We start from the raw sequence: 13,141 nt of genomic DNA, 5'->3' as shown, positions 1-13,141 counted from the left end.
AAGTAAATTATAAAGAAATTTTAATGAAAATATGTATAAGATCTTTAAAATTGTTTATAAAAATAATATATTAAGTATGTATATTAATAAAATATATGTATATAATTCATCGGTTCGGTTCGGTTATTTCTTCGGTTTTTTTCGAATAAAACCATAACCAAACCAAATACTACCGGTTTTCAAAAATCTAAAACCAAACCAAACCAAATCCAAACAAAATCGGTTTTATTTTATCGGTTTGGTTTGGTTTTTCGGTTTGGATCGGTTTTTATCCAAACCGTGAACACCCCTATTAATATATATATAAAAGATTACCCTAGACTCGCCTATGTGGCGCCACTACAAATTAGGATTCCCTTTTAATTTAATTTATTTCCAAAACTAACCTTCTCCTTTCATGAAAAGTTATGATTTTTATGAAGAGTTATGACTTTTATGAAGAGTTGCGACTTTTATAAAGAGTTGTGACTTTTATGAAAAGTTGTGACTTTTATGAAAGGTTGTGATCTTTTCGATAAGACACAATAAACATTTGTTCACACTATCTTTTGTTGTCTCTAAATAGAGGAATTTCCTCTCATTTTAAAACAATGAAAATTTTGAACTTCTTCTCCTTCTTCTGGACAATTAAATAATTGTGTACTTTGCTCCTATTGAATGACTCACTAACACCATTTTTTTTGTATCAATACACTGGTGAATAGATCGTTCTTTCCTGAGAGGATCTATTCTTTTAAATCTCGGGTACTAAGGGGGAATAATTTCCTTAAAGGGACACTGTGCATTCAGTGGACTCGATTTTTTTCCATTCCATTTCATTCTATTGTTACAGATCTTGGTATGTTTTTACAGTCATTAATTTATGCTTATATTATTAATTGTTATTTTTGAGTACATGCTTTAAATTTTGTTGTTTATGTTTCTGCAATATTATTGTTATAAGTATTTGTTAGTACATATTAAATAACAAACGTTAATTGATTATTCAAGCAAGTTTTCTCTACTGGAATTGTTGAAGGTACAATAAAAAAAACTCTTACAAATCTCTGATTTGTTCATCAACAACGTCATTTCTTCACATACAAGGATGAAATTTTGTGTTATTTAGAAAATCCTCTGAGAGTTAATAACTTTGCATACCCATATTTTTTTGTTTTTATGTTGTTGTTATCTATTTTTACTAAATTTTATCACTCGATATTATGAGTACTTTAAGGATTGAAAGTTGATTGAATTGTTAGTCAATTTTCTGAGGTATGTTATTTTAAAACATAAGAACTTTTCTGGTTAGAATGATTTGTTATCATCATTTGATATCTCATAGTTTACTCCCTTTAATGTATGTTTTTTCTCGCTGTTTTGTTGTCTCCTTAAAATTGTAGTGAATAGTTTTTGTTTGGTATGTATATGATCTCACTTGGACAAAACTTTCGTCCTTTTAATGTTTTTCTTTTTTTCCTTCTCATTCAGCTCTACTAAAAAAAATTGTCTGAGTTATGACTATTTTCAGCAAGCTTAATTTGAAGAATATGAAATAAAACATGCTCTAAATAAAAGTAATATATTAAGCTACAAAAGATATGTCTATTAACATAGATTTGTTGTCCTTTATGTCCCAAATAATTGCTGAGCATTTGAGTTATCTAGGTTAGACTCATTTTTAATTTTTAATATTCGAGAACATTTCTTTAACATGAGTCTAGAATCCAACATTTTGATCTACTTGTATTTTCATAATGCAACAACTATACATACATATTTTTGAAAAAGTCGTAAAGTTGCATTGATGAAGCATCTAGAAGGACCTTCAGAGCAGCAGTTTAATGAAGAATGAATTTCTAAAAGGGTCAACAAATTTATTTTTCTCCTTCTATAAATTTTGTTACAGTAACAAAGTAACAATAACGAAAAGTGGTGAATGTTTGACCTCCGACAAGTAGATTGTCTTTAAAAAGCTTCATTTATGTTGTTGTGGTGTACATTTTTAACAGTCTTAACTTATTTATAACTAATATTGATTATCGAAAATTTTTATATAATTTATTTTAACAAGGAGTTGTTTTATTTAAAATATATTATTAGACTGGTTTAGAGTCGCCACTTAATTCTTGAGAAAAATTAAGAAAAACTGTTGATTTCAAAAGACTAAAACAGGAATCTAGTGAAAACTTGTAAAGGGGTTCAAGGTTCATATTAACATTCTAGGAAGGTTTTAAAAGCACCTAGAATGTCCACCAATGTGGTTATCCGACGATTAGTTATTTGGCTAAAATAATTTTAACTTAGTTTAACTTGCAAAATTGAACTATTTTGTTAGTTAGGACCATTTTAAGGGAGAAAAAAAAAAATAGAATTATGAAATATTTATCTAAGTGAAATATTTTGTAAACTTATTCTTTAAGTTTTGTTAAAAGATGACTGGTTTAGTTAATTTCTTAAAGCGAAATGGACTTCTTTCGAGGATTTGAATTATTGGTCTTCAGATTAACGACAAATAATGACAGATAAACAAATATGGCATAGTAAAGTAAAGAGAGAAATTTTGGGCCCAAGTCTGGTTTTCTGTTCGTCTGGGCCAGCACTTGGGCCTAATTTCATTTTGGCCCGATTTTTGCCACCTTTGTACCTGTCTTAATTTCTAACAAGAATATTGATAAATAAAATGACGAGGGCTTAGGCCCAAAATAACAAAATACATCTCTTTGGAATTAAGAGTGGACCCTTGGCTCAATCTTTCCAATTTTTCAATCTGCCGCGTATCTTTCGATTTTGGGACCTGTTCGTCGATTTTAAAGGCTGGTAGACTCGGATAAAATAAAATTGGGCCTCCATGGCCCAATAGAAAAATGCAAGGATGGAGTCCGCGAGGACTTGGACAGATTTCACATGCGACAAAACAAATAAAATACATAAGTAACACTCACGATAATTTGATAGCAGGAACGACACAATACGATAGTGGTATAATATGACAAGCTACTGCTAACATCAACTTCTTTGTCACAAAACTCATATATTCCAACTAACACCAAATGAAATATTCCAATTTCACATCATGGATAAGCAGAAACTGGGACAATATAATAATTCCAACAAAGAATACAATGCCATGCCAGGGAATAAATGTTGCTACAACGTGTGAGAAAGATAGAAAAAAAAGAATACATAAAATAAATAAATAAATAAATAAAATAAAAATATAATGATAATAAAAACAACTAAAATCCTAACTAGCACGGGAAACAAACAAACATTAATTGGCTATACTTAAACAATAGCAAATGCACAAGGAGGAACTGTATTTGAACTAAATTTCTTATTTTTAGGATAAAAATAAAAAATAAAAATTGGTACATTAATTCAAATTAAGCGGATACACATGAAACTAAGGGACTTGACGAGAAAATTTAAAAAAGGAAAGAAAATAAACATGTTATGTCACATAAACCTATCAAGCAGGACTAGTGGTTTTACATTTAAGACGAAACCGTGTTAAACCAAAACAATCTCAAATCGATCAGGGGTCAAACAAAGCTATGCTAACCATGCTATTCATTAAAATTGAAGACTTGTATCATCAAATAGCACCCAAGAGCATCAAACGGAGGTATAATGGCCGAGTTAGAGGTGACATAAAGCGATATTTTAAGAGTACACTCGGACCAAAACGAAATTATGTTTTCATGACACTATAGTAAATCCCAAATTGCGGAGATGCTTTCTATCACATAATAGTTACAACTATGAAGGGTGACTAGGGCAATAACTAAAATTTCCAGATATTAAACCATTTAAATGACACTAAAGTAAGTCGAGCCATGCCTTATAAACAGAGAAGGATAAACAAATACTCTCAGCTACAATCTAGAACTCAAAAATATCGAGTAACAAGTGAACAAGGGGACGAGTAAAAGAAATTTCTTTCAAAAAAAAAAGCTAGACACGGACAAATTTATAAACATGCATTTAAAGAACATAACTTCAACAAAAAATAATAAAAAATCAACTCATATTCATAAGAAACAAAAGGGTACAGCAGCCTAAAGCCTTTCGATGCTTTCTAAACACATAATGAAGGCACGAATGCGACTTCATCAAAAAATAAATAAATATCATAGCCATCCAGTGAAACAAACCAAGACTTGAGGCGAGCATAATGGTCATGAATTCAATAAAAATGTAAACACAGAGACATTTAACAACAGGCACTAAATCATCTTGAAACACGGAACCTTCACAACCATTTCAGGAAAGGCACAACGAATACTAACGACAACATTTAGCTTTACATGCTCCGAATAAAAATAAATTGGAAAACTTATACAGAACACAACTCAAGTCGAAATCTCTACTGAAACTTAATAGTAAAAGAGTTGGGAGTCATATACCTGTTGAGGAGCAGCGACCGAGACAACGACGAACTAAAGCGATAATCTTCACCACAAAAATAGAGCTCGAACGATGATCCAAAGAGTCTAGACAGAAAACCGGACCCAAAACCGAAACTATTGTCTCTCTATTTTCAAAGTATATTGTGTATTCCAACTGTTTCTACTCGAACTCTCCCCTGTATTTGCTAAAAAAAAATCCACTTTTCTCTCTGCCTTAGTTCAAATTTCAACTCAAGACCCCAAAAAAAAAAAATCCCTTTACCAATGAATGCAAAAGACGTTATATAGGGGAAATTAGGGTAGATTTTGGGGGGGGAAATCCGGATGGAAATCTCCATTCGAAATTCAAAAATCAAAATCCTTTCACCCTTTTGGTTAAACACCTTTTCCTTGAGATTTTGACTCATTCCGAAAGGGGAAAGGGGGACGGTGTGCGTGCTTGCTTTTACTGCCCTATTGGTACGAATTTGAAAGGGACATGAAGAAGAAGACAACACGTTGTCCGTGTATTGACGCCGTGAGCTTGCTAAAACAGCGTCGTTTCGGGCTACTTTTGGTGTCGTTTCGAGCTGCTGCTCACGTTTTGAGCAATTGTGAAGATGGCGTGTATTTTTGACGCGTCTTGCTGGTGATGTTAACGTTCTGGAACGATGTTAACACTAACACTTGTATTAACATCACTGATGGCAGTGATGGGTTTAAGGGTTGGGAAAGTGAAGTGGGCCGGGTTGGGGTCATTTGGTGGGTTGTGTTGGATTATTAATGGATGAATATAGTATTGTTTGGAATTTGTGGGCTGGAAAATAGGTGGATTTGGGCTGGGAATTACGGGAGAGGAATTGGAAAATGAGGGATTGGCTGAATGGAGGGATTTGGGCTGAAAAAATGGCCCAATATTTGGTACTTTAAAGGTTGAAAGAAAAGATGGCTAAAATCGTAAATAAGGTGTAGCCACATCGAATTTAATTTGTGACTTCGTCTAAAACATAAATAAGATGAATTATTAAAAACTAATTAACGAGCTTCTTAATCTTAACGGAATAAAATAATTAACTTAATAAAAATAACTAATTCAACAACATAGCTATAATTCAAACTAAATTAGATTAATAAAGCATTTAACGTTAAAATAATAATAATAGTAATAATGAAATCTTTTTTTTTTTCAAGATAGTTTTCGAGTATTTATAAAATATATTAGTTACATACGTCACTCTATAAAACATATTTATTATTTAAAATATTATAAAAGTGAATAAAATTCTTAAAATATCTTGAAACATATTTTGATTTTTATAAAATTAGTTATTTCAAATCGTTTGGATTTAAGGAAGCTCGCAAATTAACTCTTATCGTGGAGGGTCAATATTAGGTGTCAACAGGAGTTATTCTAACCATAAAATTATCAGTTCTATATTTTTCATATACAAAAAAATAGAAAAAAATATGTTTAATCGCTACATAAAAACATCACTCAGTTTTAACAAGACAATTATATCATCAAACATATATTATGATAAATTATGTAAAAACTAAAAATGATTAGATATCAAGATATTTTTAATCATTCATTATATATTTAAAAATCTTGAGATATGTGATAATGTCAAATCATTTAATTTCTGTTGAAATGTTCTTAAAACCTACTAAAATTTACTTTTTCCCCCCTATAACAATCGATTATTGAAAAGGCTGTTCAAAAGCTTAGAAAGATTATTTATGTCCGCGCGAAGCGCGGATAAATTACCTAGTTAAAGTTATATTTGAACATGTATTAGTTTAAGAAAAATATTGTGAGTGAACTGACAAAACTATCTTTTAATATTGAAGCTCGTTTCATATTTTTTTTTTTTTAAATTTCACTCCAATATACTATTTTTTTTAGAAATAAGAAATAACGGTAAACATTTCCAGGGACAAACGCTATCATATACAATATAAATTTTACAAAAAAATCCTAAAAATTAGATGTTAAAAACTAGGAAATTACTGAAGAAAAGAGAATAGAAATGATACAAAAAGAAATTCTAATTACAAAAGCAAAAACGAGGAATGTATTTTTTTTTTTTTTTTATCTTGTCAGTTTTATCGAATATAAAATAAAATAAAATTAAAAGACTTGATGTGTTAAGAAAAAATATCTAGGAAAGTTGACTTGGTCGAAAGTCCAGACTACTATGGGGAACAATTTTTATTTTTTTAGACACTCCCTTTATTTTGATATAATATAGATGATGTTTTGAGCATTTTTTTTATATGGCCCAAAACTGTTGAATATAATAATTCAAAATTAAAGTAAGAATCTAAGTTGATTATGATTTGTTATTTATAGTATTTTATTTATTTATGTTTAATTAGGATTTGTTAGTTAGAGTGGTTTTTAGTCTTAGTTTAATTTGATTTTTCATTTTATAAATAGGATATTACTGTTATTTTTAATACACAATAAATAATTAAATATACAGAAACATATAGAACTTTTGAGTTTATAAGTAAATATTTTCCTTCACAAATGATTATTTTAAAATTATAAAGACGTATTGATTAATTTTCTACAAGAATACTCCCTCCGTCCAATAATATTGTCCACTATAATATTTTAGGATGTTCAACAATACTTATTCACTTATGAAATTAATGAATAATTTTACACTTAGTTTCTGATTTACCCTCATGATTAATTATAGTCATTTTCCATTTACATTTTTCAAGACATTATATTTATTATATTCATAGGGTGATATAATAAAATTACCCTTTTATTTATAATTTCTTTAGAAGTGCGCAAAGTCAATAATGTACAAATATTGTTGAACAAATAAAGTATTAAATAACAATAAAGAAAATAATCCTCTTGAAAAAGATGGTACCTTTAAAAATGCAAACATAGATAATGCATGATTATCGTCAACTCATATAATTATTGAATTTAGTTCTACGACGAATTTCTACCAATTCTTCTTTTATTCATCAAAGCTCGTCCTAATCTCTATCGAGATTACTGTCTTAGCCCTGTCCTATCATCTATATAATGGAGTTCGTCATTTATTGACGGATTTTTTGAGATTTTTCTTTCTTAGAATTGGAAGAAAAAGAATGAAATGACTGTGAAAAATTGAATCTATACCTTTCTTTGAGAGTGACGAACGCAATCCTAAGTAGAGTCGAAGAAGAGACAACGTAGGATTATGGTAGATAACAATCATATTGAGTTATTCATGACAATATACTTATTATAAATCTGATTTTCTAATCACATGGTTGATATAATCATTAATCAGCAAAAGTTGGTGACATCAATCAATAAATAGAAAGAGAAGAAACTCTGGAAGAAAAGATCTTGGAGAATCACATTCTTCCATCACTTTGGTAGAATTTGAGAGACGTTAATAGCTCAATTGATTTGTTATCTAATTTTATATCGAAACATATTTTTGAAAATAATAATAATAACATTGGGATTTCCAGTTTCATAGTCAAAAGTGTGTACTCAGTAGAAAGTTGTCAACCTTTTCCCGTGATGATTGATTTACTTCACTACACTTGAGTTTCAGACTCCTTCAACTTTTCAGCAATGGCTGCCATTTCAGTTCCTCTCCTGGCCGTCCGATCACCTCCAACAAACCTCCCATTCCCCTCAATCTTCAATCTTAACCGTCCATTTTCCACTTCACTCTCCTCCAATGCCTTCAGCCATTTGAAAGTCTCAAGTTCTACTTCTAGTTCTAACCAAGCCGTCACTGAAACAACTTCTACCTCTAGCTCTACCATCAATGTCCAAAACGACGACGCTTTAGACACGACCCTTTTCGTTATTCGAGCCAAGAACCGAATTGGGCTTCTTCAAATCATTACCCGGGTATTCAAAGTACTCGGGCTCAAAATTGAGAAGGCTATTATTGAATTCGAAGGTGAGTTTTTCGTGAAGAAGTTTTACGTCAATGATTCTAATGGTAAGAAGATTGAGAAAATGGAGTATTTGGAGAAGATTCAGAAGGCATTGTTGGAGGCTATCGACGGCGATGACGGTGGCGCCGGAGTTTCGGCGCCGTCGGCAGTTAGTGGGAGAGGGGTGGTTGTGAGGAAACCTGGGTTGAATATGGAATTAGGAGGCAGGAAGGCGAAAGTAGAGAAGATGTTTGGGTTGATGGATGAGTTCTTGAAGAATGATTCAATTAGCTTACAGAAGGATATTCTTGATCATGTTGAATTTACTGTAGCTAGGTCAAGGTTCAGTTTTGATGATTTTGAAGCTTACCAGGTACTTCCTACTTGAAGGAATTTTGATAAAGATTCAGTTTTGATGAATTTACTGCTGCTAGATTAAGATTCTGTTACTTATGTAGCTGTTACTGATGAAGTATGGACAATGCAGGCATTAGCTCATAGTGTCAGGGATCGGCTTATTGAGCGATGGCATGATACTCATCAGTACTTTAAGAAGAAAGATCCTAAGCGAATTTACTTCCTTTCGCTTGAATTTCTTATGGGTACTTGACATTCATATGCTCATAAAATCATTTTTCTTTTGTTGCATCTAATTGGGGCACAGCTAGGCCTTTCGTATTCTATTATTCTTTCGTCTGATTAAGTTTTTTCTTTACTTGATCTGTCAGGTCGTTCTCTAACTAACAGTGTCACAAACCTTGGCATTCAGGACCAATATGCTGATGCTTTAACTCAGCTTGGATTTGACTATGAAGTCTTGGCAGAGCAGGTTGGTGAAATCTCGAATTGTTGTCTCTGATTCTCTAACAATTTTTTGTGTCCGTAACATGTCACAAACTAGTAAGTAATGAGTATGTTTTTAGTGGTTACTTTGGATTATATGGACTTTTTTTTTTATGAATTTAAGTTAATCTAGAAAATTTATGAGTTGCTAAAGGACATGATAGGATAATGCTTGTATATGAAAATGCAATAATTTCAAATTCATTTTTTTTGATTTGCACCGGGTGTCCGAGTCTCTTTGAGCCCCGACTAATCCCAGGGGTGCACAGGCCCTCGGCAAGGAGTTTCCCGCAAGTGCACCACGGTTAATTCAGGTTTTACCCAGTCCGATGGCCCTCAGAAATTGTTTGCACCCAGTGGGTTTCGAACTTGAGACCTTGAAAGGGAGCAAACCCCAAGGCTCAAGTCAATTGCCAGCAGGCCAACCCCTGAGGGTTCAATAATTTCAAATTCATAGGACAACTTTATTGACTGGCCTTGCTTTGTACAATTAATGATAATCAGTTGACTGCATCCATAGGCACTGTTAATTATTGTGGTAATCAGTCTAATTTTGAAGAAACTTGCATTTACAGTTGATAGAGGCGTCTTCTCCATCTTCATGTTACACACATTTGGCTGTTCCTTTGCTTCTTTCAATAAATTATCTCTGATGATTTTGTTTCTAACACTCATTTGTTTCAAGGAAGGAGATGCTGCCCTTGGTAACGGCGGCCTAGCTCGTTTTGCAGCTTGTCAAATGGATTCCCTGGCGACATTGGACTATCCAGCTTGGGGGTATTGTTCTTGTTGTCTAAAATCACTTTGGTTCTGATGTTGGTCGCTTCTTCATCATGGCCTTGGCTTTTGAATCTCCTCGCTTTTCCCAAACATGCTAAACAACAGAAACCGTCAGAATAAATGGGTCTCTCTAACTTTTTTGAACAATATCCTGTTTCATGGCTGCATTTTCATATCCAGATAATAGCCACCTTTGTGATGATAAGATTAGAGTGTTTGCTTAGTTCTTTTGTTTTCTTTTCCTTTTATAAGCAGAGTTTCTGTATTGTTCCAAAACCAAAATATCTATTAGGGATCCTCCAGAATTTGGTGGGCTGCTTTTATGGAGTCCCCTATCTAAAATTGGAATTTTAGGGTCTAAGCAAGTGGTGTCTAACTTTTCTTCAAGGATTTGTCCTTTATCATCTTGAAGTTTTCTTATAAAGGTTGATTGAGTTGGGATTCTCTACATCTCTTCATCTTCAGTTATGGATTACGCTATCAATATGGATTATTTCGTCAGATCATAGTGGATGGTTTTCAACACGAACAGCCTGATTTTTGGTTGAACTTTGGGAACCCCTGGGAGATAGAGCGTGTTCATGTATCATATCCAGTGAAGGTTTGCAAGTATTTACTTTTCCTCTTCTTTCAGTAATTTATCCTAATGAAACATTTTTTTTCTTGTTTTAGCTCTTGCCCGGGTAGTGGTGGTGGGGTATTTGATATTATCTTCAATCTTTTTGATTTAAACTTTTACTTGTTGCTAACTTGCAATGTGCTTTTTATGCAAGTTCTATGGGACTGTTGAAGAGGAAGTTTTAAATGGAAAGAAATGTAAAATTTGGATACCTGGAGAATCAGTAAGTGCTTCTGTATTTTGTAAGTCTTTCTTTTGTTGTGAAATTTAGACTTATTGTCATGTCATATTCCCAAATGAAAAATACAATTCCTTGAGCATTTTCTTTGTCTCTTACTTGAAGGTTGAAGCAGTGGCTTATGATAATCCAATACCCGGTTATGGCACGCGAAATGCCATCAACCTTCGACTGTGGGCTGCTAAACCAAGTGATCAATATGACATGGTAATTTTTAACCATGTTGTTTTGTAATTGTTTCTGAAAATGTCTAGAGGGGATGCCGCAGAGGAGGCATCTACATACTTTTGAGGGACATCTTCCGTATTTACAGAATGGTCTTTTTTTCACTACGTGACTTTTCCTTTTTATGTTTTTCTGGGGTGGGGTTCATGTAAAAGGGAGAGAAGAACTTCGTAATCAATTTACTCGTGTTTCTTTTTTCTGACTGGCTTATGGTATTAGTCACTTTCGACTTTTCTCAAATGTGAACTTCTTACCTATCGCTGCAAAGATTAGAACCCTTTTAGTTTTTTGAGAATAAATCTTATTATGTTGTTAGACATCTCTCTACCTTTTAACTTCTACATGGTCCCCATTTCATCACTTGCAGGAGTCTTATACCACTGGGGACTATATTAATGCTATTGTTAACAGACAGAAGGCTGAAACTATAAGTAATGTGTTGTACCCTGATGACCGTTCTTACCAGGTATCTCCGTTCTATATTGATGTCTTGAGAAAGTGGATAAATGTAGAGTTCCTTTAGTTCCTCGGGAGGCTAGCCTTCGGGTTATGAACCCGCCCATGCTATGTTGGAATTGCTTTGGTGCTTGATCTTTTGAATTCTTGTTATTTGAAGGGTAAAATAAAATGTGAAACTTCTGAATTAAGATTAGATTCATTTTTTCAATTTACCGCACTGTCTAAATAATTCTAAATGCTCTAGTCTTCAAATGTTTTGGGTAGAGATAATTACATTTAGAAAAGGTAAAAGAAACTTGAAGCTTGACAAACTTTTTTCTTTTGATAATCGTGGTGTTTGAGCCAGTTTGCATGCTCCTCTACTAGTTCCACGGGGTACCTGCCCACCACTTACTAGCACAGGTATCGGTCAACTTTGTCCACCAAGGCCTGAATAGATGAGAAGAAATCACCAAGTGTTTTTCCTTCGCTAGAATTTTAACCTGAGAGCTCATGGTTTTTCAACCCACTTCATTGATCACTAGATCACACCCTTGGGTGCAACTTGAGGCTTGAGAATGCATTCTACATTTGGGTTTTCTTATGTATTCTCCAACCATTTTGAGCAACATATTCCTCAACTTTCGATGTTCCTTAACTTTACCGATTCTAAAAAAAAAACCTTCTTTGATGTTCTTTCTCAGGGCAAGGAACTGCGGTTGAAGCAACAATATTTCTTTGTTTCAGCATCACTACAAGACATAATGAGGAGGTTTAAGGATTTACATAGAAGCTTTGATGAGTTTCCAGAGAAGGTATTTACCTGATGTTTTTGGGGCCTGTAGTGTGTGGAGTTCCTTATAAGCATATACAGTCATGCCATCCACAAAACAAGGGGCTCAAGTCAATGGACCTTACTAGTTGCTACGGGATGCTAAAAAACTATGCTCTTATAGTTTGCTTATCATCAATAATAAATACTTGTTTCTTCATTGCGACACAATTTTGGCCTGAAGGCATAGACTTAGCAAAGTTGTCAATTCACTTGGTTTTGTTGTTTTGAGATGAAAAGGCATTGCATGAAGCATAGGCCTCTAGTATCATAGCATGATTCCTGAAATAGTTGCATATTTCACATTCTAATCCAAAACAAAGTCTATACAGTGCAAAAGATAGTAACCAAGTGCCTATTGTAATCACTCTATTTAGTACTCCCTCCATTCCATATTAAGTTAATTTTTGAGGTGTTTCACACCCTATAAGAAAAGTAGATTAAGACATAAATTGAACCCAGTTTTCCATTTTTACCATTATTAATTATTGTCAAATTTATGATTAAAATAACTAAATATTAATTAATCACTAATTCCAATACTGACTAGTGAAGGGTAAAATTGGAAGAATACTCTAAAAGTAGTCTTGAAAACTGAACAATTAAGTTAATTTGAAAAATGGAAAATGCCTCAAAAATTAACTTAATATGGAATGGAGGGAGTATTAATATATTTGGTTCTATTTTGCACTGTTTCAAATTAATTCTCCTTTCAATTGAACTTAAAGGCTCTAGGCAGAAGTGATCTGGACTATTTTGTCTTGAGGTGAGCCTCAGGGCACGCCTCGTCTCTGCTCAGTGCTCACACCCTGAATAAATTTGTCTCACATGTTTCAAACTAACATTTGTCCCTACTATCCTGTACTCTTGCCCCCCCCCCCCCCCCC

General features: G+C 33.0%; 1 protein-coding gene across 2 annotated transcripts in view; it reads left to right on the top strand.

Annotated features, from left to right (window-relative positions):
- The first annotated feature begins 7,776 nt into the window (after positions 1 to 7,776).
- LOC102578187 (glycogen phosphorylase 1-like) overlaps positions 7,777 to 13,141 on the top strand; it is a 14,349-nt gene continuing 8,984 nt past the window's right edge. The window contains exons 1-9 of one of the 2 annotated variants that reach the window (XM_006364240.2): positions 7,777 to 8,652; positions 8,767 to 8,881; positions 9,008 to 9,108; positions 9,808 to 9,899; positions 10,368 to 10,503; positions 10,676 to 10,744; positions 10,865 to 10,966; positions 11,352 to 11,450; positions 12,127 to 12,237. In XM_006364240.2, coding sequence (XP_006364302.1) covers positions 7,966 to 8,652; positions 8,767 to 8,881; positions 9,008 to 9,108; positions 9,808 to 9,899; positions 10,368 to 10,503; positions 10,676 to 10,744; positions 10,865 to 10,966; positions 11,352 to 11,450; positions 12,127 to 12,237 — 1,512 coding nt within the window. In that variant the 5' untranslated portion in view covers positions 7,777 to 7,965. The remainder of the gene's footprint in view (positions 8,653 to 8,766; positions 8,882 to 9,007; positions 9,109 to 9,807; positions 9,900 to 10,367; positions 10,504 to 10,675; positions 10,745 to 10,864; positions 10,967 to 11,351; positions 11,451 to 12,126; positions 12,238 to 13,141) is intronic. The other variant, XM_006364239.2, reaches the window with a different exon arrangement.

The sequence above is a fragment of the Solanum tuberosum genome, unplaced genomic scaffold, assembly GCF_000226075.1.
Source record: "Solanum tuberosum cultivar DM 1-3 516 R44 unplaced genomic scaffold, SolTub_3.0 scf00476, whole genome shotgun sequence".
Taxonomy (NCBI): domain Eukaryota; kingdom Viridiplantae; phylum Streptophyta; class Magnoliopsida; order Solanales; family Solanaceae; genus Solanum; species Solanum tuberosum.
The sequence above is the reverse complement of the archived record's forward strand: the minus strand, read 5'-3'. Positions and strand labels throughout refer to the sequence as shown.